General features: G+C 46.1%; 2 protein-coding genes across 2 annotated transcripts in view; one reads left to right on the top strand and one right to left on the bottom strand.

The window, feature by feature from the left end:
* Positions 1-376: 376 nt before the first annotated feature.
* LOC144136587 (uncharacterized) overlaps positions 377-26,139 on the top strand; it is a 148,177-nt gene continuing 122,414 nt past the window's right edge. Inside the window, exon 1 of the mRNA XM_077669050.1 lies at positions 377-439. Within this exon, the coding sequence (XP_077525176.1) occupies positions 413-439 (27 nt within the window). The 5' untranslated portion in view covers positions 377-412. The remainder of the gene's footprint in view (positions 440-26,139) is intronic.
* Positions 12,034-16,980, bottom strand: LOC144114021 (uncharacterized). The gene is made up of 2 exons (XM_077647457.1): positions 16,832-16,980; positions 12,034-15,423 (listed from the first exon to the last, which is right to left on the bottom strand). Exons 1-2 carry the CDS (start codon positions 16,853-16,855, stop codon positions 12,337-12,339), a joined length of 3,111 nt encoding a protein of 1,036 aa, XP_077503583.1. The 5' UTR covers positions 16,856-16,980; the 3' UTR covers positions 12,034-12,336.

Genomic DNA, 26,139 nt, shown 5'->3' with positions numbered 1-26,139 from the left:
CGGTCGTCTGGGCGAGAGCGGATGAGATGGGGTCGGAGCGGGGGCTGCGAGAAAGTGGACTGAGGGTGAAACGCCCGGGACGGGCTGGCACCATGTGGATACGCACGCCGCCGACAAGCGCGTATCACCTTGGCGCGTTTCCTCTTCTGCTGCCGCTTGCGAGCAGCCGCCTTGGAGCAGTTGCGCGCCAGTATCGAAGCGAGAAGCGTTCCTTTTTTTCTTTCTCCGCACCTCTTCGGCTTCCTCTCAGTGCGTGAAGCGCAAAAGGCAGGTACACGCTGCGTCCTTGATGCGTCTGGGAGCCCGTCGGTATTCTCTGCGTTCACTTTATGCTCTCCAGGGAACGGCACTTTCCATTTCCCAAATTGATACTGCTGTTTCAACTGACGCGATCCCTCTTCCTGGCCGGTAAATGGATTCCATGTTTCATTTGCTGCACGTACGTCCCTGCCTTTCCTTTGTTGTAATCTTTTGTCATTAGATCTCTTTTCTGTGCCTAATATTAACACTTTGAGGAAGCACACGGTAGACACTCGGTGAAAAGCAGCCATGTGGTTTTTTCGAACATCTCCTCGACAAACGCTGCAGCTTCGGTAGAGTCCGCAAGTGTGGCAGTTCCCGTGCACTGTGGCCAAGTTTAGGTCCGGTAGCCTTGTAAGGTGCATCAGGATTCGGTCAATCGTAGGCAGACTCGGCTAAAGCTACAACCTTTCTGACAGCATATACTACTGGTACTTAGCATTTTGAACTTGTGGCAGAGAATATTTTTGTCGTGTGTTTTGTCTGCAGCTATTGTCCATTCCTTGCTATTTTTTCTTGAGCTTCATACCATGCATCACCTCTTCTTCTTTTTTTCTACTCTTTAGGCGCTTCCGTACAGCTGTTATTTTGAATGTGACATGTTCGACCGTTAGTTTGTGGTTTTTTCTTAAAAATTCTTTATTAGGTTACCGCCCTAAATGCTCAAGGAAGAATGATAGCTTCTCATTACAGTCCCCAATTAAGCTTGCGTGCAGGGCCAGATTTTTCGGGTCGTCAGGGAAAATCAACACCTTGCTGGAAGCAGGTGTTGATTCAGTGGAGTAGCAGACTTTCTGAAGCAGCATTATCAAGGTCCATTCTGAGAGACTCCCCGTTTCCATGACAACAAGGCATAGTGATATATTTGGTTCTAACTTCTGGACGTGAGTATTCACGAAAATGCTTCGTAAAGCTTTTGTCTCGCCGTCAGCTGTGCATCTACTCTGCCGACAGGCACTGGGCGCGCTTCCTTAGTTCTTTGAGCTTTCAAATTAGCGAAAAGGTTAGGAGTTAAAAGGAGTTGGCAAGTGTGACCTTCAAATGGAAGTCAACACAAAACAACGGAATCATGAGTCTTCAGGCGTATACAAGAATGCCAGCTGTCAGTAAAATGCGCATCGTAAAACCTGGAGTTTTGCTGCACGGAAAAAGGTAATTGACCTAATAAAATCGCCTGTTTGAAGAAAACAAAATCCACTATATCAGAGCTGCTTGGACCGCCACTGCTCTAGATTTTTAATGCCAGCATCAGCTCAAAGGTTATGACTGCGACATCGTTGTATCTAAGCATTAAGGGGTGCGTCAAAGCAGCGCATTTTTATGGGTACATTTAAACGTGATCTTTTATAGATATTTACCTCCGTGCTGCGGGAAAGCAAACGGCACGACGTCATTTTTTGCACCCGCATTTGACATGTGCAGCACTGCGAACTTAAACTGCGCATGAGCCACTTTTGATTTCTTCTTTTCTTCCGGCGAACTCCATTTGATTCGAGCCATACAAAACCGAGAAGCGTGGCTTCCTCTCAATACATGAGGCATCCTCAGCGCACTGAAACCGTCCACTGCTCCGCCGCGGATGATTTCACATATGGATAGCCAAGGGAAGATACGCATGTGTTGAATTGTTGCAAAGAAAGCGCGCAGTGCCATACTTTATTCAGTGTTGAAAACGCATGCTCGAAACGGTCCACCAACGGCAACGTATACATGAGCGTTTGGAATGCAAGCCCATTTTTGTGTTTGCATGCTTGTATCATCTGGAAACGGCGCAGAGAGCCGGGTGGCCAAGCTATTGCAAAGAGTACATATTATTCCACTTGCTGCGGTGATCCGCTGTTACATTGGCAGGCATGTCGAAATGTGCGCCTCGGTATTAGGCAAGAAAAAAGTGCTTGCCTCGAACGGTGCGTCTATATATATACATTAAAGCACGAAGCTTAGAAACGCCGTCTCCTCAAAAGATATTACTGGAGAATACAAGATCGAGCGACTCGATGTGAAGCCAACGGCGCCCTCAATACCCGAGCATCGTGTTGCGGAGCACCGTTTCTTTAAATGGCTTGGTTTGAGATTTTCGAGAGCGTCGAGCACTCCGAACGGAGTGGAGCTGCAGCTTCAGCGATGGGGTGCGATGAAACATGCGATAGAAACGTAGCTGAGGCTAGCAGGGTGAACTGTAAAGCAAATCCTGCTAAAAAGCGTAAACCTATTTGCTATAAAGAGAGGTTGCTGAAAGTGAAACCCCCGTGGGGTTAGGATACCCGATGCCCAGCGTCGGTGACATCGAGATACCCTACTGAAGTATGTTTAATACGAAGTATTGATTTGTTTTAATAGCATGTCTTGAACTTGATTACTGCATATTACAAATGCTTTCCATAATTAATAAACTATTTGCATAAAAGAATTACTATAAAAACATTAAAATTATGTGCTCAAACAACGAAATAAGATGTAGGGTTTATTTGCTGGTCTCTTTCTTGCTAGAGTTGGCCACATAATTCACGGTCCCACTTCAAGCACGCAGCCATCACCGACCGATTGTTTTAGACTGGATCTGATGTTTGCCATACCGGCCTATGTTAATTCGTTGCAAGATGTGAAAGATGCAGGCCACATTGATGGGACTATGAAGCTCGACAGTAACCTATGCAGCGCCCGCTAAGTTATCCCTTCGCAAGGTGCGAAGAACGTTCGTGGCGCCCGGTAGTCCTGCATAACTAACAGTTGGCGAAGCTGGAGAGCATTCATAGTTGGGTTGGGGGGGGGGGGGGCATTTAGGGCCAGGAAAAGCGCAACACAAACGGGGAAAAGCGCTCGACACGCGCTCTTTCACAACTTCAGTTTATAGTCGGAAAGCACGCATACTGCCGTGATGAAATACCAGAAACAAAAGTGAACAGAAACGCAAAAATAAACTACTAGAAAAGTGCACCTATGCACTGGCGAGCGGAACAGACCGCAACAAAACTTCCACGCGTCAGTGTTCTCGTTTAAATAGAAAAAATCAACGGCCTTTGTGTAGGTACATACAATGAAAACCTGACTGATGCGTGCAGTGCTCAGTTTGAGAGGGCCTTGGCTGCACGTCGTTGTGCGCACTTGGCTGTAGCTTCGCAGTGTGCCAGCTTTTATTACCAAGCTATTAAAGTGCAAAAAGATGCAAAGTGGTTCTATGGACCGTTTTCACGGCGAGATGGAAAACGATTTTGAGCGCGAGAAGGGTATGGCGGGAAGGGTGTAAAGAATGAGGGAATTCGGCTGGAGCTTTCCTCTTTGCTCTGATATTCTCAACGGTCTGCCTGTGCGCCTGCTAGACAGGAAGCGCCCGTTAAGTATAACAGGCATGCTTAATGGGGGCTTTCTTTTCTGCTAAAGCCACCGTTCGCCGCATATAAGCCTTTCGGAAGCGATATATTTTTGGACTATTCAACCAGTCCTTCATCTAAAGCAGGGCGTTGTCTCGACTGCGCCGCTTTGCTGAAGCGTCGCAACGGGTGGCCTGAGCCTTTTCACTTCATTCAGTTTGATTCGCGTATAGACAACATGAAGCACATCGCACTCCAGCTCAGCGGCCCTTAATGAAAGTTTCAAAATTTTGCATACTCCTTGCCTAATTTACGGAAGTAACGCGGAATATTCATGTATTCATGCCACTGCATTATGAAAACACTGCTTTCAACAAGATCTTAGTATAGCCTGATTGTTGACGATAGGAATTCAAGACATACGGCAGCAGCTGAAAAGGCGTAAAATATATTCGAACAAAAATGTATTAAAAGCTTATTATGCAGAACTTGTTCCAGCCGCAAGCAGCCGAAACGCCTGTCTCACTACTTTTGTGCCCCAGTTTATCGATTCCAGTATATCTACAGACTAAAAAATAAACAGAAATGTATTTCCTACATACAAAAACAAAACAAAATTTGTAATTTTATTATGCTTCCAAGTATAATAGGCATGTTTTTGCTTATTTTAGCACCTTCTGTCTGTATGTCTTTCGATACTCCCGTAGTGCCTCAAATTTTAGAGGCGTCGTTTGGCGGCACAAATGAAAAATTCATTAACAAAAGATTAGCCCTGTGCTTGACTGCCAAGAAATTCGTGAAACCCAGAGGGGATTATATCTATTTTTTAACAACTGAATGATATGTACCACCTCGCTTCGAAAACGAAATTCGCCTTGCGCCATTCGTTCCCTCCCTTTTACAGCTGCGGATACAGGCGATTACAATACTGTTTTTTTTTTTCACCACTATCTCTGGGTCTCCCTCCTGTTCATGTTAGCACCAGCTAAGAGCATTGCGACCGAGTTTTGATGAAAGAAAAGAAGATATTTCCAACAGCGCGCAGTCCGCCGTTCTCACCATGCTTTTTCTCCCAGCCTAGCTGTAATGAACATGTTGAACGGGAAGAGGCTGCAAGGTATGTCTGAGATTCTTTGTTGATGACATTATGGCCAGCTTGCCTATGAGGCAGAGTGCACGCTTTGCGGTAGGTGCTGTAGGTGTTAAGATAATGGCCGCCTTGTGAGGGGGCCGTCCTCCAAAACGTCTTCGTTTAATAAGTAGCCAATGATGTTGCATGCCGTATCCGAGAATTCCCTTAATTAGACCCGAAAATCCCTATTTGTGGCACCTTTTTTCTAGAGCAGTTTTAAAACTCCAGCAATTTAGAAAACTGGAGAAAATTTAGGCTCTTAAAATTCCATGAAAACACAAGAAAATTCTTTTTTTCGCCAAATTTGATTCCTAAAATTCTCTGAAAAATGAGATATTTTTATGAATTTAGCATCACACCGGGTAGCCCCCGCAATGGGACGAATATGTTTTGCTTCTAATCGTTGCTAACAATTAGCGGGACATCCAGGTCGAGTCCGGAAATTAGCAGCAGAGGGATGTTTTAAAGCAGTAGGTAAGCTAGCGACTGTGTCCATTCAGTTAGCTGCCATGCATTGCAACGTGCACCTGATAAAATCGCTGAAAGGAAACCATGTATACGGTATTGTGCTTTTTTTTTCACCGCTACAACGAAGCAGACAACGTTTATTCTGAGCGACCTGATTCATTGGCGACTGAAAATTTTATATGTGAAAGACGTACGAAAGATACTAGCCCAAGGCAAACCTACTGTCCAGGATGGCTTCCGTGCTACGCACAGGGTTTTTCACAGAAGGCGCCACATAAGTTGGGACGACCAGTCCTTAAGTCTGGCTCCACTGAATGAAGATATGTAGTGATTTAAGGAGAGGTGGAGAGAAAAATGAAGAGGAGAGAGAGAGAGAGAATGCGGCTGGCGGCCTTCTTTGCACAGAGTTTTATGCAAAGGGGAGAAATCATTTTTAATGGTCAATATTTGCTCAGTTTATGACAAAGACCTGAAACAAGCTCTCGCTACGCTCTGCCAGTGTGCTCGTTGTTGATGTGTAGCCTTGGAGCTGATTGGCCAGCTCTGGACTGACACTTAGTGTGAGGGCATGGGTTTCTTTTTTTCTCTGCATCCTTTTTGTGTAGTTCTGCCTACTTTTTATATTTTTCTGTCTTGGGTTTTAGAATCATGTTAATGTTGCTTAGTAAAGATCACAGTGAAATTTTTGAAATGATAAAGAAGAAACGTTCCGACCACCACTGAGAAGAATAATGACAAGAAGAAAAGCGCCATCGAAATTATTATGCTTTAACCCATGTGTCATTCCTTTCCGACTCACTTTGTACATTGTATTTTCTCTCATATAATACCCCTACTAAGGGCATTTGACCAGTAAGGCATGTTGCTGGGCTAGTTGGTTTAGCATTTTTTGAAACTTGGAGACTGTTATGGAGACCGTTGTCTTCTTTTTTCTTTTGTTTTGTCTTTGTGAATTTATTTGCGCCAAGGTGGATTTTTTTCCAATCTTCAAAAAAAAAAGGGCATTTGAGGTGTACAATAAATAAATAAATAAATAAATAAATAAATAAATAAATAAATAAATAAATAAATAAATAGATAAATAAATAAATAAATAAATAAATAAATAAATAAATAAATAAATAAATAAATAAATAAATAAATAAATAAAAATAGTTGCATGCTTAGGATTCATGCAGTGTGTACATTCTAACAACACGGGGGGTCAATATTGGTGGGGGGGCCTGAGACCCCCGATACCCCTCTGGCTTGCCCTGAAAGCTCTGGTGAAGACTGATTAAAGCTATTGTTCTTGCAAGGAAACGAGCCTCGACAAAATAAACACAAGAAAAGACATTATTGCGGAGTGCTACGAGTAGTTTTTTTTTTTACATCCAGGGGCTGCTATTGCAGTTTTCTTTTCGGGAGAATCCATACAGGCATAGCAGCGCGATCTGACGTCTGGCCCGATCCCAGCCGCCATGCTAGCATGTGCAACGGGCTGTAATGGGAACGTGGGAGCCAGAAGTGGCCGAGCTTTGCAGAAACTCGTGTAAAGGAAAACTGATAAAATGAGGCTTGGCTCTTTGGTTGAGTTGAACACAACTGAAGATATTTAGACCGGACGGAAGCAAAGAACCGGAGGTTATTGTCTCGCTTAATGCAGGCTCTGGCAGGCTTCGTAGTGGTATTTACCTTTCCAACCCTGAATATTTTTGTACTCTCGAGGAATCATTTCACTAGTTATTCAGCTTCTGTACCCGTCAGGGAGCAGAATATTATAATATCATTGGGCGCATGCGTAGATTCTGAAAAATGGCAGTGTATCCTCATATGACGACGCGAGGACTGAGGGACTGCAACAGTCATGAAATCAGTGCCTATCCTTTACCCCGCTCTCTCTCTGTGTAAACAAACTTTTATGCGACCAAAATAATATCTTGCTTAACATGAGCACAAGTAATGCTGAGGACAGCAATTAGCGCGCATGAAGCCTTGAACCAGTTTTTATTTTTTTTCCGCAAGCTCGGATCTGTACAGTTCCCTTGAATTGGTCCCGGGTTTCGCCCTTCAGTTTTCACGCTTGAAGAACTGTTATTTCTTGGCGACAAATAGGCACTGCCCGATTCCGCTGTAGCAAAAAATATTGTACGTACTCCGCCCAGAATAAAATTTAGGGGAGCTCTTAATTCACCTTACGTACATCAAGGCGAAAGCCTTTGTGTCGTCCTGTTGAGCTCTTTAGCTCAACACGATCGCCTCACGCTTCTAGAATTAGTTTCGGTTTCCAGTTACTGCATACTATAGCTTCGTTATATCTGGTGTGTTCGTTATATTCACACTTTCGTTATATCCGATGTGTTCGCTATATCTGGTTTCAAGTTACCACATGTGCCTTCTAAAACGCCCTCGTTCTGTCGGACTAGGTGGCCGGGTGGTTAAAGCGGTGGACTGCTAATCCATCGGGCTCTGCCCGTGAGGGTTTGAACCCCACCCTCATCGAAATTTATTTTTCTTTCATTTCGTTTGATTGACAGGTGGAGCGGACACTTGTACACGTTTCCTGCGGAAAGGTATTGCGCTCACTGATGGATCAGTGGCAAGAAAGGCTTTCGCCTTAAATGTTTAGCCTTTTGCGTGGGTACATTGGGGAACATGGTGGCCTTCTAAGTTAGTTATGTTGGAAGATAGTACAGTGCACTCGGGGTCAACGCGGGCAAGCGCAGTTGTTGGTGTTGTTGTCCTGAAGGAATAATTACCGCGTACCCACGGCGGGGGATTCACCAAGACAGTCGACAGTTTTCGTCTTTTCAGTATTCTGCCAGTTATCTTCTTCTTCTTCTTCTTCTTCTTAGTAAGCATGGCACATACCCACGCGGGGGGATTGGCCAAGGTTCAGTAGATAATCCCAATGAGGTATTTGCGTGGGGAAAAATAGGCGTGAGAAGACTAAATCAATATAAAAATTGGAAATGTCAAATGAATTAAAGAAATATGAATTACCAGGAATAGAATCGAGCATTTTTGGACATGCGAAAAAATTTTGTAAACAGCTAACAAGGTAATAGATCAGTTGCACTTATGTAATCATGAAGGTAGCCGCAGACACTGCTTAACGGGAATCCCTTTGCGCTCGCACCGAACGAAAGAATAACTGGAAGAGACAGAGGGAGTCCTAACCTCGAAAGAGGCACCTCCAAATACTGTTTTCCCTGAACTGCGAACCCCGGGCAAGAGAGGAGAAAATGATATATTGGTTCAATTTGCCCACATGATACACAAAGGTTTGTCGCAGCGAACCCACATCTGCATAAGTACAAATTTAAGTGAGGGATTCTGCATCGCAGAAGCGTCATTGACACCTCACAAAGCCTTGATTTACACCACCGGATATTCGATGGGAACTTTAAGTGGCTAAAATCCACGGTATTGAGCAACGGATCACTCAGGTTGACTGAAATACGTTTGAAGCGCTGGAAACGTGAAGTTTCTAACAGAATGCGGTGAGGGACGGGATAGATTACAGGAGCGCTGAGAGCTGACCTTGGCAATAAATCAGCCGCCTCGTTAAAATAGACGCCCGAATGCCCAGGTACCCAGACAAAGCGGATGTCACGCACTGTGCGCGGAACAAAAAACCTAAGCGAACGATTCAATAATGATTTTCCCTGATTTTGGAGAGAGACTAGAACTGAAAGGCAGTCTGCAACATGCCTACATGCCTAGGAAGTTTGAGAAGAGCCAAACCAATGGCCAGAAACTCTGCGAAGAATATAGGAGTATAATCTGGGATACGAACAGAATAGCTCCAAGCCAGCTCCTGCGAATATATCCCAACCTCCGCCTTCTCACAGCTGCCGGAGGCATCAGTGGAGATAACAGTATGAAGAGGAAAATTCTGTAGGTGTTCAGAAAGGAGACCATTTAGGATATTTGTGGGCATATGTTTCGCATGAAACGGGAAAATATGGTCATAATAGAAGACGGGGTCAGCCTGCTTATCTGCAACTTGTTGCAAGGGGATCAGATCAACCTGAAGCGGGGCTAACAGATTCTGCGTGAACCTAACTTGCGGAAGCCACTTATACCTTTAAATATTCGTCCTCTTTGACTCCTGGTTCTTCGTTTTCTACTTCTTCGGTTCTTCGTTTTCTACAAATCCATACCAGTACCTTTTACACACATAAATAAAGAGCAAAGGTACAACTTCACTGCTTTTAAAAAAGCGCAAGCAGTGTTACGAAGAAGCCCCTTCGAACTTAACTTGCGTGACACACTCATCCCTAAGGTCTGACGTTCTCAACTGACGACAAGCAATAAATACTATCGTGTGGTTAATGTCTTCAGTAATATTGAAAAAAAAATATATGAACTTCTCAGAGTGCTGAACATTGTATAGTTGGAAATTAACTTATAACATGAACACCCCGCTGCATCCTTTGTTTGTAAGACGTGTTATCTTTCTCGTCGTTTTCAACCTCAAGAAGAAGCACTAAAGCTTGAGAAAAGGACCAGATGTGAATAAGGAAGCCTTTTCTTAACAATTTCAATTGCGTTCTCAGCGAGTTTATTGAATATCGGGCGTGCAGAAAAATTGTTTTCCATAGACTTGGGAATCTGGAACACGGATTTCATATTGCGTACGGCAATGAGTCTTTCATACTGGACCCCGTCGGGTCACAATTAGTGGCAAGCGTTCACAAATTCAAGTCAAATCGTTCCATTGTTAGCTTCCTCCCCAAAGATGACACTCGGGATGGCAGGCCAACAAAAGAATTCGTTCAAGGCAGGCACAAGTATATTAACAGCGAAACGTTGACAGGGAGGCGTTGTTTCGCCTATTTGGAAGTGAACGGTCGACTCAGCCCATTCGCTCGAATGTTCTCAATGCTTTCTTTCTAAATTGTTTTGAGGGGCGACTTCACCAGAATTGTCTTGCCAGGGCAGCTCTGCCCGGTTCACTGAGAAATGCAGTTCTAAACCGCTGGATGATCCAGCTTGTGAAAGGGAATGTTAGCATTCACCAATGTTTTCGTGAGAGCGTAGTTTCATGCACGCTGGCGGTCGCAGAGGCTTTGTTCGTTTCGGAAAAATTCCTGAATATGTACAATTTTCTCAGAACTACTCTCTTCTTTTCTTCCCCTAATGAATTTTTGTTCCCATATGCTCTTGGATCGTGTTTCGTTTGCTGGGGTGATTTAAAAACTTCATACATACCCACGTCTCATCGGGTATTCGTCTTTTCTCATAATGCCTTCGTTTTCCCATTCTTTGAATCGTGCTTGCAGAGATGGCATACCATACATATGTCGGCAAAGAAGCAAAGCGTTTCAACATAATTGCCTTGTTCAAATAATTACGGAAGAACAGGAATCGTTCAACGTGCTTCCAAAGCATATTTCACGCTGATGGTGATAGCGCTGTTCGCCACAAGCCAGTGGTGCCACAAAAAGGAACATGGCGGAAAAACAGAACTTCTTCGTGTGGGAAGACTGATGATGTTGTGAAATTGCATCAGCCCGCTCTAAACACGCTGCCTGATGCAGTCAACCGTCTCTAGGTCAGTTTGACGAGCTCCGCGCAGTCTTCTGCTTTGAAGCCGAGGGCGGCGTTTATCGATGACAAGCGGGCGTTTGGGTAATTGTAATCATTTGTTTCTTCCAATGTTGCCTTCAGGGCGCAGATTGTATCAATGTTCGTGCTTTTGCAGCGACAAGCATGTGCGGCTAGCACGCTCTAATAGTGTCGAGCATTGGCTAGATGGAACCTCTCGCTTTCTTCTTATACAAATATACCCGGTGTTTCAAGGAAGGTGATAACTCGTGTTTAAAAATATGGTTTTTGAAGTAAACAGAAGCTTTTTCCGGCATAGTAATGCCAGCGTTGTGAGACGTCCAAAACAGATGAATCATCTCAACTAAGTCATTAACTAAACTTTAATAGTAGACTTTTTAACTATTACCAATAGACACCTGATTGCAATTAGAGATTTGTAGCCGGTTGTTAATAATAGCCATATTTAGTTTTTAGAATTTCGAAAACGGCATTACTCTCGCCGCTTTGCGCTTTCTAGGTCACCATGAAACCACAAGAAATACCGGCATTTACGTGACAAACGAAGGAAGAATACTCGAAAATATAAAGATATGTGCTTTCTCTTTGCTGGCTCCCAATGTATCTCACTGATATTCTGGTGTTCAAGAGGCTACAGTAGTGACATAAATACGAGGGTAAGAGCACCCAAAATAGCATAGAGGCGAAAAAACTAGGAGGAATACAAGCCACCAATTAATAAAGAACCGTACTACGGCACCATCGCAGCCAAGCCTATCCCGCATTCGAGTACCAAGCAAGTCTCAAACTACGACTATAAGTGTCGTAACAAGTGACGCCAGCATGACTGCTCGCGAGTACAGCACCTCGCAAAACATCATTCCTTGTTGACGTTGCGCAGGTTGTTAAAGATGTATGTTTGAACACATCTTCAGCTTGCAACAGTTTGCACATTTCAAACTCGCTCAGCACTCATGCAGATTCATAACAGTGCCGGATTTTAGCTTGGAACATTCTTGAAATTGTGTTTTGCCAATTCACAAAAATATCCCAGTGAAGAAATTGTACCAGTTGCAAGCCACCTACCCCGCTCATCTTTTGCATGCAGTCCACCCGCAAACCGTCAGCAAACTGTACAACTTGCGCCTTGAGAATAAACGTTTCATACTATATTGTAATCTATAGTAAGATACAACTAAAAAAAACAGCATTTCGTATCAATGAACTATGGTCCAGGCATGGCGTAGTTTATTACTCGCTGACCAATCGTAAGAGTAGACGAAATCAGCTTTCTGATGTTTGACAACTACTGACACAAGTCAGAGGCATCAAAATTTTTGAGTTTGTCTGGTGGTTAGCTTTTTGGTTAGGTAACCAGGAAAGCTTTAACAGCGAACTACTTATTGTCACCGAGGAATTCTGCGTGGCGGTCACGGCATATTTAAGTTGTATCCGATTATAGTACGCGGTAGCATGCGTATGCGCTATCACAAACAACACGTTGGGGCTGCGAATGCGTTTTATTTCGATGCAAAATGAGTTAAAGACGATGTCATGTACAAGGAGTTCTTAGAACCTATTTACAACAGTTTGCTAGGGATGAAGCCTCTTTATCTTTTTTGAGTATTCTACACCAAGCCCCAAGAACGGAATCCTGATTCCTAGACCAACACCAAAACCATGAACATTCTTGTGGGGATGTCCGTACACGTATCCGCTGTCAACGTGCTTTACTGAATGGCTGAGAGGTACGTCGGGTCCAAATGTATGTCCCAAATTAAGCAACGGATATTTGAAGTCCTTGCTTGTAGGCATACTGTCTGTGTATTTGTAGTAGTGGTAAGGATCATTCAGGGACTCCTTGCCAAATGGCCCCTTCTCTACAGTCACCGGCGTGGGAACAGCGCCTACAACCTCCGGTCCGTCGCCTGCATGACTAAGGCCTCCGTTCAGAGCTGCGCCCTCAGCAGCGAGACCTCCGAGCCCCAAGCCTCCAACGCCAAGGCCTCCTGCGCCCAGGTCACCGGCACCAGAGAAGCCGAGTCCACCGATACCAACTCCGGAACCCAATGCGTTTACGCCTAGTTCACCTAGTCCGGCAGGGCTCGCTGCAACTTCTGGTAGAACGACAACACTCTGTCCAACCTCTTGATTCATTTTCGCCATTTGCTCTGCTGCTTGGAAAGCTGCAAATCGCGCAAGACGAATTATTTGCGCTTGCCTCAGCTTTTCATCCCCTTCTAAGGACACAGAGACGTCATCACTGTCGTTGCTTTCTTTCCCTTTTCGATTTTTGCCGCCCTTTCCTCTCTTGCCAGAATTTCCAGAACTGCGGCCTTTCCGTCCTGTTTCACCACGGCCTTGTCCCTTATTTTCCCCGTACTCGCTAGAACCTCCGAGTGCGGCACCCTTTGCACTGCCAATGGTCTCAACATATCCTCCTGAAAGTCCTCCATATTGATAAGAAAGCATAGGAAGCCCGGTGTAACCACCCTGACCACCAGCGCCCTTTATGCTTTGGCCACCGTAACCGCCAGCTCCACTTCCTTTATATTCTTGGCCAGCATACACTTCTGCAAGCCCTGTTCCTCCACCATTGAATCCAGCAAGACCACCGTAGCCACCAGCGGCACCTCCTTTCAAGTATTGGCTTTCATAGAACTCTCTAAGCCCTCCACCTACGCCATTAAATCCAACAAGACCACCGTAGCTACCAGCTGCACTTCCTTTTAAGTCTTGGCTTACGTAGCCCCCTCCAATCCCTCCTCCTGCACCGTTGAATCCTGAAAGACTACCGTAGCCACCAGCTCCACCTCCTTTTAGGTTTTGGCTTCCATAGGCCCCTCCAAGCCCACCGCTTAGGCCATTCAGTCCAGCAAGACCACCGTAACCACCAGCTCCAACTTCTTTTAGGCCTTGGCTTCCAAAGCCCCCTCCAAGCCCTCCACCTGCACCATTCAATCCCGAAAGGCCGCCGTAGCCGCTGCCTTCACCTCCTTTAAGATTTTGGTTTCCATAGCCCCCTCCAAACCCTCCACTTGCACCATTATATCCAGAAAGACCACCATAACCACCAGCTCCGCTTTCTTTTACACCTTCGCCTCCATACCCCGGCCCAAACCCTCCGCCTACGCCATTAGCTCCAGCAAGACCCCCGTAGCTGTTAACTGCACCTCCTTTCACACCTTGACTTCTATAGCCTCCTCCAAAATCTCCGCCCGCGCCATTCAATCCAGAAAAACCACCATAGCCGTTAGCGCCACCAGCTTTTAGATCTTGGCTTCCATAGCTCTCTCCTAAACCGCCACCTGCGCCGTTCAACAGAGCAGCTCCACTGTAGCCTCTAGGTCCACTTCCTTTTAGGTCTTGACCTCCGTAGCTCCCATCAAAGGCTCCTCCTCCTCCGATGAACCCAGAAACTCCACCGTAGCCTCCAGCTCCACTACCTTTTAGTTCACCACCTCCGTAGCCTCCTTCTAGCCTTCCGCCTTCCCTAGGAAGCCCAGGAGAGCCGCTGTAGCCTCCACCTCCATCGGCTTTATACTTTTGTACACCGTAGGCTGCTTCCTGCCCTCCGCCACTTTGTCGGCTTGCTCCACCAGCTTTAGAGTCAATACCACCATATCCGCCATTAACACCCGCTCCAACGTAACCCCCCCTCCCGCCAGCTTTCATGCCGTAGCCATTGACTCCGCTTCCACCAACTAATTTGTCCCGTCCTCCCGCAGCTCCTATTCCAAGAGGCACGCCGTCCTTTTCCAAGCCCCCACGTCCGGCTAATCCACCTAATCCTCCAAGAAAGCCACCAACGCCTCCATATCCACCGTGTCCAAGTTTGTGCGGTCCACCGAAGGCACCAATTTCACCACCAAGACCATCAGGCCCGCCATTTCCACCGATGCCACTAGAGCCAAGATGTGCACCATGACCGCCAGGACCGCCTTGTCCACCAATGCCGCCTAGGCCACCAAGGTTAAGCAGGCCGCCGGAGCCACCCAGGCCACCTAGGAAACCCAAGCCACCATGGGCACCGAGGCCACCAGGGCCATACAGGCCATCGGGACCGTATGGACCACCTAGGCCCTCTGGGCCACCGGGTCCTCCTGGACCACCTAGGCCCTCTGGGCCACCGAGACCGCCTGGGCCAGCTAGGCCCTCTGGGCCACCGGGTCCGCCTGGACCAGCTAGGCCCTCTGGGCCACCGGGTCCTCCTGGGCCTCCGAATCCACCAGGGCCTCCGAAGTCACCTGGGCCTCCGAAGTCACCGGGCCCACCATGGCCAGGGCCTTCTAGCCCGCCGAAGCCGCCAGCACCTGCGGGTCCATCATGGCCGCCATGTTCTAGACCGACGTTTGGGCCCATCACTTGATTTGGTCCGCCAAGTGCATCGAAGCCACCGTAGCCACTGGCTGCTGCTGCTTCAGGCCCGCCGTAGCCTCCTTTGTCATCAATACCACCAGCAGGCCCTTCGCCTCCAAGGCCAACTGGGCCAGGTCCTTCGAAGTTGCCGCCATGCGGGCCTAGTTCTCCTGGGCCAGGGCCCCCGGGGCCACCAAAGGCCCCTAGCGGTAGACTGAGTCCTCCTAATCCGTCGAGGCCTTGATGCACGTCAGGCGGTCCACCATGGAAATGGCTGGCCTTTGCGGTGCTACAGATGATCGCCAGCACAAGGCCAGACACCTGCGGAACGAGTTGGAATGGAGGCGGAAACGTTAGTACATGTGCTCACCGCAAAGACTACAGCATTTTTCAACATTTTTACATTTCTGCACGCGAAACTTCCAGGTTGGATTCAAAATTTTAATTGTTTAATAGGTTTTATGCAGTAATTTTCTCACGAAATATACCAAACAAAGGCTGTTTTCATGCCTGCAAAGTAAAACTACGCACACAAAACGATTCTTAGGTAATATATAAATAACTGAGTTAGTCGTTGTCATGCATGCAAACAATGTAAAAGATACAAAGACAAAACGAAAGCAAGGGGTACTTTTGGAGCGGCAGTCCCTTCCAGTTTGTCAAGGATATAAGAAATTAAAGTGGACATTTTTGTTCCACAGCTCTAGTTTGGAGCTTATAATATATATATAACTAAGGCACGCCCGGCCCCTTAACATTTTGCCATCAGTATCAATCATGCCTATGCAGCTGTGTAGCGAACATGTCAGCAAAAAAAAGATGAGCCCAACACATCATGACGCATTCCTTGCGTCTATGATGTAATACTTTCTCCACTTGCCTGGCAAGACGAAAGCATCAGAATAAAACTAACACGCTACGGAGCTTACTGTCTATCGCTACTATAACGTTAATCTCAGTGAAAACTGTAACAGTAGTGAATGGAAGGTCAGAAAATAACGTGAGAGCCAGTTTACAGAGATTATTTAGAAACTGAGCACAAATAGAACCGAGGTCATAGGGTGCTCAGCTGTCGTAATAATCTTTGTAAGTCATATGTAGAAAGGAAGTGAGTTAAGAAAGGTCAAGAGAATTTTAAGCTAAGAACTAAAAAAAGCAAAGACGAAGGAAACAAACAAACAATAAGAGCAACTTCGCGTGTTCACAGGCATCACACTGAGGTCCTTACAGAAAAAAGCACGAAAGTTCGTTCACTTGCTCGCTAAAATATTCCTTGTCAGGCAGGAATCGTTCGCTTTCATTAGTTTTTCAGTAGTTTTCAAACCAAAAGACTTTGTGCGAGTGCACCTCACAGCTGCAATAAAGAACCCCGCTCTCAGCGAGAACTACATGTAATGAGCATGACTCTTCGGCAGCGCTTCTCGTTCAGAGAGCACCGACAGCACTTCAACGCGCAAACACTACCGGCAAACAGCCAACAGCGGCACTTTCGTTCACACTTTGGTGCGCAACACGTGCGCGAGCATAGCGCCCCAAAATCGAGCCTGAAGTTGAGGGAGGCGACCTTGACAAAGCTCTGCCGGCATCGCCCGCGCTTCAATTCAGCGCCTCGTTTCGGTGCGTCCCGCGTGCGCCAAACAGTGAGAGCCCGTGCCGTAGGCAGCGCCGTCTTCCCGGCCATCACTGGCCGGCGCACACAGTCGGAAAGGAGCGGAATCCAGGCACTTACGAGTTGACGCATGGCGATGTTCATTGCTCGCGCGCATTTGTTTATCCAGTGCGAGGCATTTCTCTCTGGCGCCCTTTTATATGACGCCAGGGGGAGGCGGAAAAGGCGGCGCCTCGCTTTCAGGAAAAACGGAAACAGGGAGGCCCCGCCGCGAGGCGCCACTCCCCAGCCGCGGCGGTTCCTCAGTGCCGACCATCGCGGCCACTCTCGCGTGAGCAAACGCGTCCGCGATAAACGCCGATGCCTTATCCCCGGCAGCAGCTGCCTTTCTTTTTCTTAGCGCCGGTGCTCCCGCGCGGCGGGTCTTTATTTAGCGTCCGTCCTTTCAAGGCAGTCGCGCGGCGCTCTTGGGCGGCACCTATTTTGAGTGGACGGAAGTCAAATTTTTAGTCCCCGAGCACAGTTTCGGCCGATTGGAAAAGTCCATTCCGAGTCGTTTGCATAGCGTAGATGAGAGATCGTCGGCGTCCGATTAGGCTTCCGCGCCGCTCAAATGAGCGCCGCGGGTGAATATTATCGCAATAAACTGTCCGCTTCGCGCTGCACGGCGTGGCTAGAGCTTGTTTTCGCAAAGTTGCGGTTCTCGTTTCTCGTAGTACATGGACAGCTTCGAGAGGTGGATGTGTTTATCGAAGGAGCCGAAAGCCGCGAGAAGATTGTTGCGCCTGTGGGTGCCGAGGAAAGCGGTGCGCGCAGAAATGATGAGGACGGACGAGATTACTCGCTTTCGACGTTTCCTGGCCTGTTTTACTGACGTGTTGATTAATAACGCGTACTGAATTTGGGCTGGTTGCAGGATGGTGCAAATATAATCATTCACCATTAACGTATTGGTGACGCTCGCAGGCATGACACCACTGCAAAAATTCAGGCAAGCGTTTATTGTTCCTTACTTAAGAGTCATTATCTACGCGTTACTCTCATTCTGCACCATCCAACCGATGTCTGCATGAAATCTTTGATTATTGCGCGTAGCTGCATGTCTTCATATGCAGTATTTTTTGTGAGAACATGTGCATAATATCTGTGATATCTGCCTCCTGCATTTCCTAAGGCATGCTCCAAAACGGCTGCCGTGATCGCGGAAAAAGCGGTCTTTCGGCGAAGAGGCGACGCTGTAGTCGCCAGCCGTCGTCGCCTACAAGCCTAACTTGCGTGTCGCGAACCCGCACCGTCGATATTCTTCTCTGGATGATAATTAGTTGGTTTGGTTTTATGGGTTTTAATGTCTGAAAGCGACTCAGGCTATGAGGGACGCTGGAGCGGAGGGATCCGGATAATTTCGACCACCTAACGTTCTGTTACGTGCATACTTTACTTTGCATTTAAAATAATAAACATCGTCAATAGTACCATTGCGTAAATTATCCTATACGGGCCACCTGTTGTGTTCATCCTTCTTTCTCTTTCTGTAAGACTTTCCGAAGCATGCTATACTTAGCGGCAGGCGCATAGGAAATTTATTTTTCATTCCTTGCTGGGCTGCTTCAACATGATACTTGTGTCACAATCTATGAATTGGTTTACAACACACTTTAACAACAGCATTTTCGGTAGTTTTTAAATAAACGTGATGTTGCAACGGTGAGAGCTTAAAAAGCGGGTGAAGAGCAAATGCGAAATGAATCGCTGCTGCTCAAGGATATCCTCAACTGGATTACAAGTATACGTATTGTGGGCGTCATACGACAAACGGCGTAAAACCCATGCAACAACAGCAAAGACAGAGATGTGGGCAAGCTGATATCCATTCCTAGCGCCAAGCAGCGCGAAACACCGCGCAAGACGGATAAACAGAGAGTACACAGCGCTGTGTCCTTGCTGCTTCCGCTTCGCATGTCCTCTTTAGCGCTGCACCGATTCCACAAATGCAGAAAACTGTACTGGTTCCTTGGCATAAATTTCTGAGCCGCACGTATCAACAGAAAAGGATGGGGTGCGTATAGTGGGAGCACACTTTGGGCATGAAGAAGAGTTAGGAAAAGAGTACCGCATGCTTCCGGCCGTAAAGTCAAATTAGCGCGGAAGTAAAAGGTACTCTGTGATCTTTACGATGCACTGCCATTAATTTCCCTCCTGAATTGCGAACTGCATTTTATTACATCTGAAGGCTATCGTACATGATGTCAGTAAAGCACTGCATAGCAGGGAGCGGAGGCTTACTAGGTTCAGGAGATATGTGGCCAGATAAAAAGGAAGCAGCAAACTGCCAGCTGTTTTCTTTGCTTCCCTTTGAAAGAGAGGACTCGAGAATCTAGGTCATTATAGAAACCTGTTAATGGGGACTAATCTAGGAATGGCCAAGACGCTGATGGCTGTCACTGCATGTGACCTAGAAAATAATAAAGAAGAAAGGTCGTTACCGCACTGTGGTCTACGTAAGCGGGGTGCACTTCGTTTAGTTCGGAAAAGGAGGAGATTTTCCGAGAGAAATTATCTTCATTCGATATACAGCAATTTGGTGCATAAGATTGCTACGCTATTGGCAAGGCTATTTGCATTCGCGTTTTATTTTGTCGTGGCAGTACAATGATAAACTTATATTTGTTACCCGGGATGGGGGGCTTAGTAAGCGAGAGGCTGTGCTGCTGAGCACGAGGCTACGGAGTCAATATCTGGCCCTGGTGTAGTTAAGCAGGTGGTCGTACCCTAAGGTGATAGTGAAAATTTACCTTGATGACTTACTAGGCGTCGTTTATGGTCAGTGCTATATAAGTGGGTTATTGAAGATTTTATATTTTTTTCTGACTGCTTTAAAAGTAAGAACAGTATCCATAGTTAATGGCCGTTCGTTGCAGTGGTGAAAAGCCCCTCAAAATTTCTCCCTCCTCTAGTGCGAAGTGAAAGTAACAGTTTTCCGCCCTCCCCTCTATTTCCGTTCTGTGCAAAACGCACCAGCGCATGTAGCCGCTGCCATGGCAGACAGCAAAAATGCAATTAATTCATGCCTCCGTTTGGTTCTTTGTTCAAGTAGTAGTAGTAGTAGTAGCAGTAGTAGTAGTAATAGTAGTAGTAGTAATAGTAGTAGTAGCAGTGGTAGTTGTAGTAGTAGAAGTAGTGATAGGAGTAGTACGGTTTTGTTAGAATAGAAAAAAAACGGAAGCATAATTACAGGGGTACTTAATTATCATTATGCGCTGACAATGTGTTAACATTAGTTCTCCTTGCTTTTAATTTCTTCTCTTATATTTGCCATCTTGTCTTCCTATTTCTTATTTAGGTTACATTTCCTTATATAAATATATATTATATTTTATTACTGATTATCAATTTTTCTGTCATTTTTTTTCTGGAGGGGCAGGCTCTTCCCGTGTCAGCCACCTTCAATCCTCTCCCTTCTCTCCCCGCTGACTCTCCTTTTGTAGGGGAGAGGGGGATTTTTCTCGTCACTTTGCCACCTGCAAACCTTGGCAGGTGGCTTTTCCGTGTGCCCTCCGGGACAGGTGGTGGTAGGTAGCAAGTGTACACAACACTACGCCGCTGGACGCCGGGCACTTTTTTTCCACGGCGGAGCTTCTATGCTAACACATTAAAAGATGTTGCCAGACGTGGCAATCGCTGTCTAAACCATTAAGCACCCGAGCTGCGGCTGGCGGGACTAAAGGGGTTGGGTAGAGGATGGCCAGGGGAGGGACTGAGGGGCGCGACAGTGAGAAATGATTAGGAAGAGCTATATATGTCACTACTCCTATTTACAAAATACAAAAAATAAACAAGTTTCCGCTGCTCGCACGGGAGTGTCCAGGCACATTTCGAAATAGTATTGCGTGTGAGCGACCTATGCAAATGTTCTAAGTAAAGCCTTTGTAGGAAAAATCTGCTTATTAGCATCCGCCTTCTTAAACTCTCATGGCCGGCGAAAACCGATGCCATTGCGATAAAAGCCCGTTAGATGAGAATGCATCTTGAAACCGCGCAAAAAAGACAAGGGACGAGAAAGAAACCAACAGGACTGAGAGCGGAGCTTCAACTGGTTTATTACAACAGTGCGTCACATTTATACAATCATCTAAATCCCATTGTAACATGACAAACGGTCATCACGTGACACCGGTGCGCAGGCGCGTACGGGACATCATGCTACCTAGATATGAATACTCCTTATCAGACAGGTTTACCGAGGTTTTGCTGACAAAGAGTATTCATATCTAGATAGCATGATGTCCCGTACACGCCTGCGCACCAGTGTCACGTGATGATCGTTTGTCATGTTACAATGTGATTTAGATGACTGTATAAATGTGACGCACTGTTGTAATAAACCAGTTGAAGTTCCGCGTTCTGTACTGTTGGTTTCTTCTTCGTCTCTTGTCTTTTTTGCGCGGTTTCAAGATGAATTCTACGAATAGTCACCCCCCCCAACTAGCCCATCTCTCTCTATTGTACCCGTTGGAGGAGATTAAGACCGCTTGCTATAGCAGCCGTATTATCATGTCTCCGCTCTCCTCCTGCTTTTTCAACACTTGTAACATCAATAGCGTCTTACGTGCTAACAAGGCAGCAAGCCGACTCTTTACTCAATGTGAGCCCGTGCATAAGAACACCACTGAAATATCACGGGAACACCTGAGCTAACAAGCACCGCGAGAACAGGCAAACCATTCCCATTTCACACACTTCTTTATCCCCTTCGCCCACCTGACGCTTTCGTCAAAGTCAACTCAATGTCCTGCTGACACCGGCATTCGCGTTCTTCTTACAGCATACTAGATCTTCCCCTGTATGCTATAACTGCCCTGAGCCATACTCCAGTTTGGCCCACTGCTTTCTAAAATCCGATACAGCCACTCAGATTCCTCATCTCTCCTTCCTCTCTTTCGTGGAGTGCCTGGCTCTCCTCAAAAAAAGCGGGAAGACCAGCTGGCTGTCGGGCGTCAGGCCCGCTACTTTCCTGGTGGTTGAATTTGAGCTACCAACTACTACTACTACTACTACTACTGCTACTACTACTAATACTAATACTAATACTACACTGCTACTACTAGTACTGCTACTACTATTGCTACTTGACCTGCGAAAGTCTTTGGCCAGATTAGATGAAAAATGGCGATCTATCTTTAAAGGAATTGCATATTTGGAGCTTTGCGTGGGATTGTGTTATCAAAAATATATTGCCGCACATTTTGCCTCTGAGGTTGTGTATTCATCTCTACCCTACTAACGGAAGAAACGATCGTTGTTGGTGCACTGGAATCCAGGCGTTGCGTCAGCCTTGCATTTTTCGATGTCAAAACCATCGACGAAGCATTGCCGATGCACCATTTTCATGTATTCAAGCATCAGAGACTGGGCCACTATTGATTTTCGGTATTGTTTGCATCAGGGCATGCTCAAATATAGTGGCAGACTTGGTAATGACCTGAGCCTCGTCAAACTAAATGCGCTTTTAGCGTAATGAAAACTTATAGTGCATGGTAAGCGGTAAGTACCATACGAAATTAAAAATGCGTGCTCGTCTGGGAAGTGTCAGGCATGTGCTCTCTTTGTATAACCCTAGCTACTTACTGAGAGGTTATTACTAAGAGCACAGGGCATGAAGAAAGAAAAGAGAAATAAATAATTTGTGTAGCTAGACATTAGTATCTTGAAATCAAGTGAGTGAAAATGTAGCTCCCTGCTCTTGCTGATGAACCAATGCTCAAGCTATAATTTTCCGCATGTGTTTACTGATTTCACAGACTTCTTAAAATAACTTTAATTCCTTTGACTCCTGTGCAATGTGACAGTTAGCAAGAGTACGATTGAAAGAATACAAATTAGCAATATTGGCAAGCGAAATTATGAAAGAATCCAAGGAAAAATAACATCTGGCACAGTTTGCGAGCCAGTGCACCACCAACAAACAACAACGTTGTTCTCTTTGTTTTTGCGCCTGCAGTTTGGGAAATCAATGCGCCGCCATTTAGCTGCATAGAGCATAATCTGGGTAAATATCGTGATTTCTACATGACTAACTCGGAGACCTTATTCTGGCAAAAAATTGTACATACATTGGTGATTATTCTTTAGACACAGGCACAAATTATATTATTAACAACGAAAATTTATTTCCCAGTTGCCAACCACTGTTTGCGCCGTGCCACTCTGGCATCGTGGCGACTTTCGAAGCACTCTTATTCTCTACTTCAGAGATTAATTCAAAGCGGAAACTCGGCTGTTATTGGCTTTTGTTGCCGTCGTTCCTATCCTCGCGTCTGTTGCTAGCCTCCGCATCCATAAACCCACCCGAGAGCGCACATAAACCATGGACCGTCACCGCACTTTCTGAAAATTACGCGTCCTCAGCCGATTAGACCCATAAATCCTTTCAGTATGCATTATCGGAAGAAAAGGCACAAATATTATCCAGCACAAGTGATATGCGCTCCTGAATAAAGTGGTACACATGCCCGTGGTCACGAATTATGAAGAAAAACAGAAAACAAAGCAGTATTTACCAAGAGCTTGCGTTTAGAACGCAGAATGTAATCTTTTAGGGAGCAGCAATGGAAAGCAATTTTTCTTGCCAGAAGCTTTCTCTCATTCTTTCGAAAATTATTTCGGCAAACTGACAAATGACGTCTAGCTTTGCACCGGCTTGCAGCTGCGTGTACATGCACTCCCCAGATTATTTCATCCAGATGTCTCAAAGTGGCGTCAAGCGATTTTATTTGAAACAGCTGCTGCCGGGAGCGCACATACTGACACCAAAAAATAACTGAGTCTACGAACGTGGCATAAACTTCATATGTCGTGAGCTAACGGCACTGGCTGCTAAAGGGTTAGGAACCTAAGGGCAACCGTGTTTCTAACGTACACGCGACTGTCACCTTCGTGTAAACTAGTTTGGTCGCAGTAAATCAAAACGCCCGAGGTTCCTTATTGCGTGCACTGAAAATGAGCTGTGGCTCCGTATGTAGTCATCATTCTTCTTAGTATTATTTCGTTACAAGGTTAAGGGGGGCAACCATCAAACAGCTCGAAATGAACTCCGCTGAAACACTGTCTCGCAAGCCATTTTTTAGCACTTTGGCAGGGCATCACTAACTGCCAACCTCGGCTATCTGCCGGGAATGTAGGGGCTTCTTGTGATTACAGTGGCGAAGTAGTGACTGGCGGGGCCACCCAATGGTTTTGTGCTGTACAGGCAGGCTAAAAGTGGCCGATAGTTTTTGTAGTTATCACGGCAAATGAAGACTTTACCGCATATCACAACAAGAACCATTGTTATTTTTCTGATGGTGGCTTTCTTTAGTTTTTATTTGTTCGTTTGGCGTCTGCGCGATGCATGTGCCCTTGTAGCTTGTTTAGCTGCTTGACGTTCACATGTGAACGTACGCGCCTTTACCCCCCCCCCCCCCCCCAACCACACACACAAAAAAAAACAAAAAAAAAAGCGCGCACGAGCATAGCGAAATAGGAAAATGAAAAACTCTGGTTTGGCATTTCTGCATCAGAAGTGTTAGAGAGTCAGCCGCTTCACGGGGCAAAAGGAGACGTCGTCGATGTTTGGAGTGTGAGTGATTCGCCAATAACAAGGTAGTAGCAAGACGACCACTGAGATAAGCGAAAAAAAATTACCGGTAGTTTTTATCTGGCTCTCGCCATACGATTGCTTCGTTATTTGTGTTTTTCTTTCTCTTGATTGAACAGGGCACACTAGCGCCTGGGGCGGCAGCACAGAAACTCATAGCAGGCTATACTGATACGTATTAAGCGTAGTGTCCCAGGCAGTTTCTATTGCTTTTTTAATTAATTCTATGTCGACACCGCAATTATAATATAGAAGGATTCTTCAAAGAGTTTTGCGTCCTGCATGGTAACTCCTTTGCCCAGTGATGAAACTAAGTCTTTGCAAGCAAATGATAGTTTGAAATGCCCTCTTTTCCTGGAGCACCTCGCTCTTTGTTGCGGACACAGCAACGACGATGCACTTCCGTCATCGGAGCGATAGTCTACCCACACCATTGTAGAAGACTGAAGGCGACTACTGATGACCCCAACGATGTACTGAATTCGCTGCGTCTTAGTCGGACGCAAGGAGCGCGCATCCCTCTGTGTTCATTCATTTTGGGAAACAGCCAGAAGTCCGGTGACGCGAAGTCGGGTTTGTTGTGAGGTGCTTGAAGCCCAGGAGGCCAAACTTACTAAACATCTCTTGTATTCCGCCACTTGTACATCACCGTTATATAAGTGCAGCCGTCAGCAGGAGTTTACGGGATGCGTGTGCTCGGGAACAAATCTACTGAGCGCTCGATCGTCTGACATTGATACCAGCGGGTCGGGCATTGCCATCCCATCATACCTGCAGGTGTTCTGGTCGATGGCCTGCGTGACTCAGTCGAAATATCTTTTTTTTTCGGGGCACGTACCCGCATCCCGTAAACTTCGTTTGGACTTCCACACTAACCCAAACACCTTGAGCAGCCTGATGCGACCTTGGAGCAGTGGGAGGGGAAGCTGGTCAGCGGCTCCCTGGACGGCCAGGAGGGGCTGCTCACCATCGCCAAGAAGTGAGAAGCAGCGACTGGGGCCCAGGACTAAGGGCCCCACCCGCAACAACTGCAGCTACCACCATGATCGAAACCAGCGCAAAAAAGCGCTTGTGGTGCTTCCCCCCTTGTCTTTGTGTTTCGTTCTTTTTTCGTTCCTCTTGGTGGAGATTCATCAGCCTGACAATGCCCACTGCAGGACAAAGGCCTCTCCCATATCTCTCAAATTAATCTGGTTATGGGCTAGCTGCGGCCATCTTATACCCGCAAATTCCCTGATCTCATCGGCGATCTAACCTTCTGCCGCCCCCTGCTATGCGCTTACCTTCGCTGGAAATCCAGTCGGTTAGCCTTAATGACCATCGGACATCTTGCATTCACATTACATGACCTGCCCATGTTATTCTACAATAAAAGTAATAAAGAATAAAGCTTTCATATTACTTTTTCAGATTTCAGATTACTTTCAGATAAGTTCAGATTATTCACTTTACACAAGCGCCACTACATTAAAGAATAAAGCTGGGATGAACACCTTAGTCTCTTAGCCGTAAAATTTTTCGTTTATCGCTTTCCGGATACTGCATCGCTTTCCTTCCCTTCATGATTAATTCTCTCAGTAGCCACCAATAATTTTCCACATCGTGACCATGCGTATGAAGTCAAACGAGTCAGCTGCTAGTCATTCCATTATACATTATCTTTCATCCCGCACACACGGACTGTAGCGCTTATCATCAGACATTGGCACAGAATTTTACCAAACTGAGTTTTACGAAATTATTCGCTCACGTATCACCGATTCATCTTATTTATTCTCAGTTGTACTTTGGTATG

This window comes from Amblyomma americanum, chromosome 1, assembly GCF_052857255.1.
Source record: "Amblyomma americanum isolate KBUSLIRL-KWMA chromosome 1, ASM5285725v1, whole genome shotgun sequence".
In the NCBI taxonomy this organism is placed as follows: domain Eukaryota; kingdom Metazoa; phylum Arthropoda; class Arachnida; order Ixodida; family Ixodidae; genus Amblyomma; species Amblyomma americanum.
Note: the sequence above shows the minus strand (reverse complement) of the source record. Positions and strands in the feature narration are given on the sequence as shown.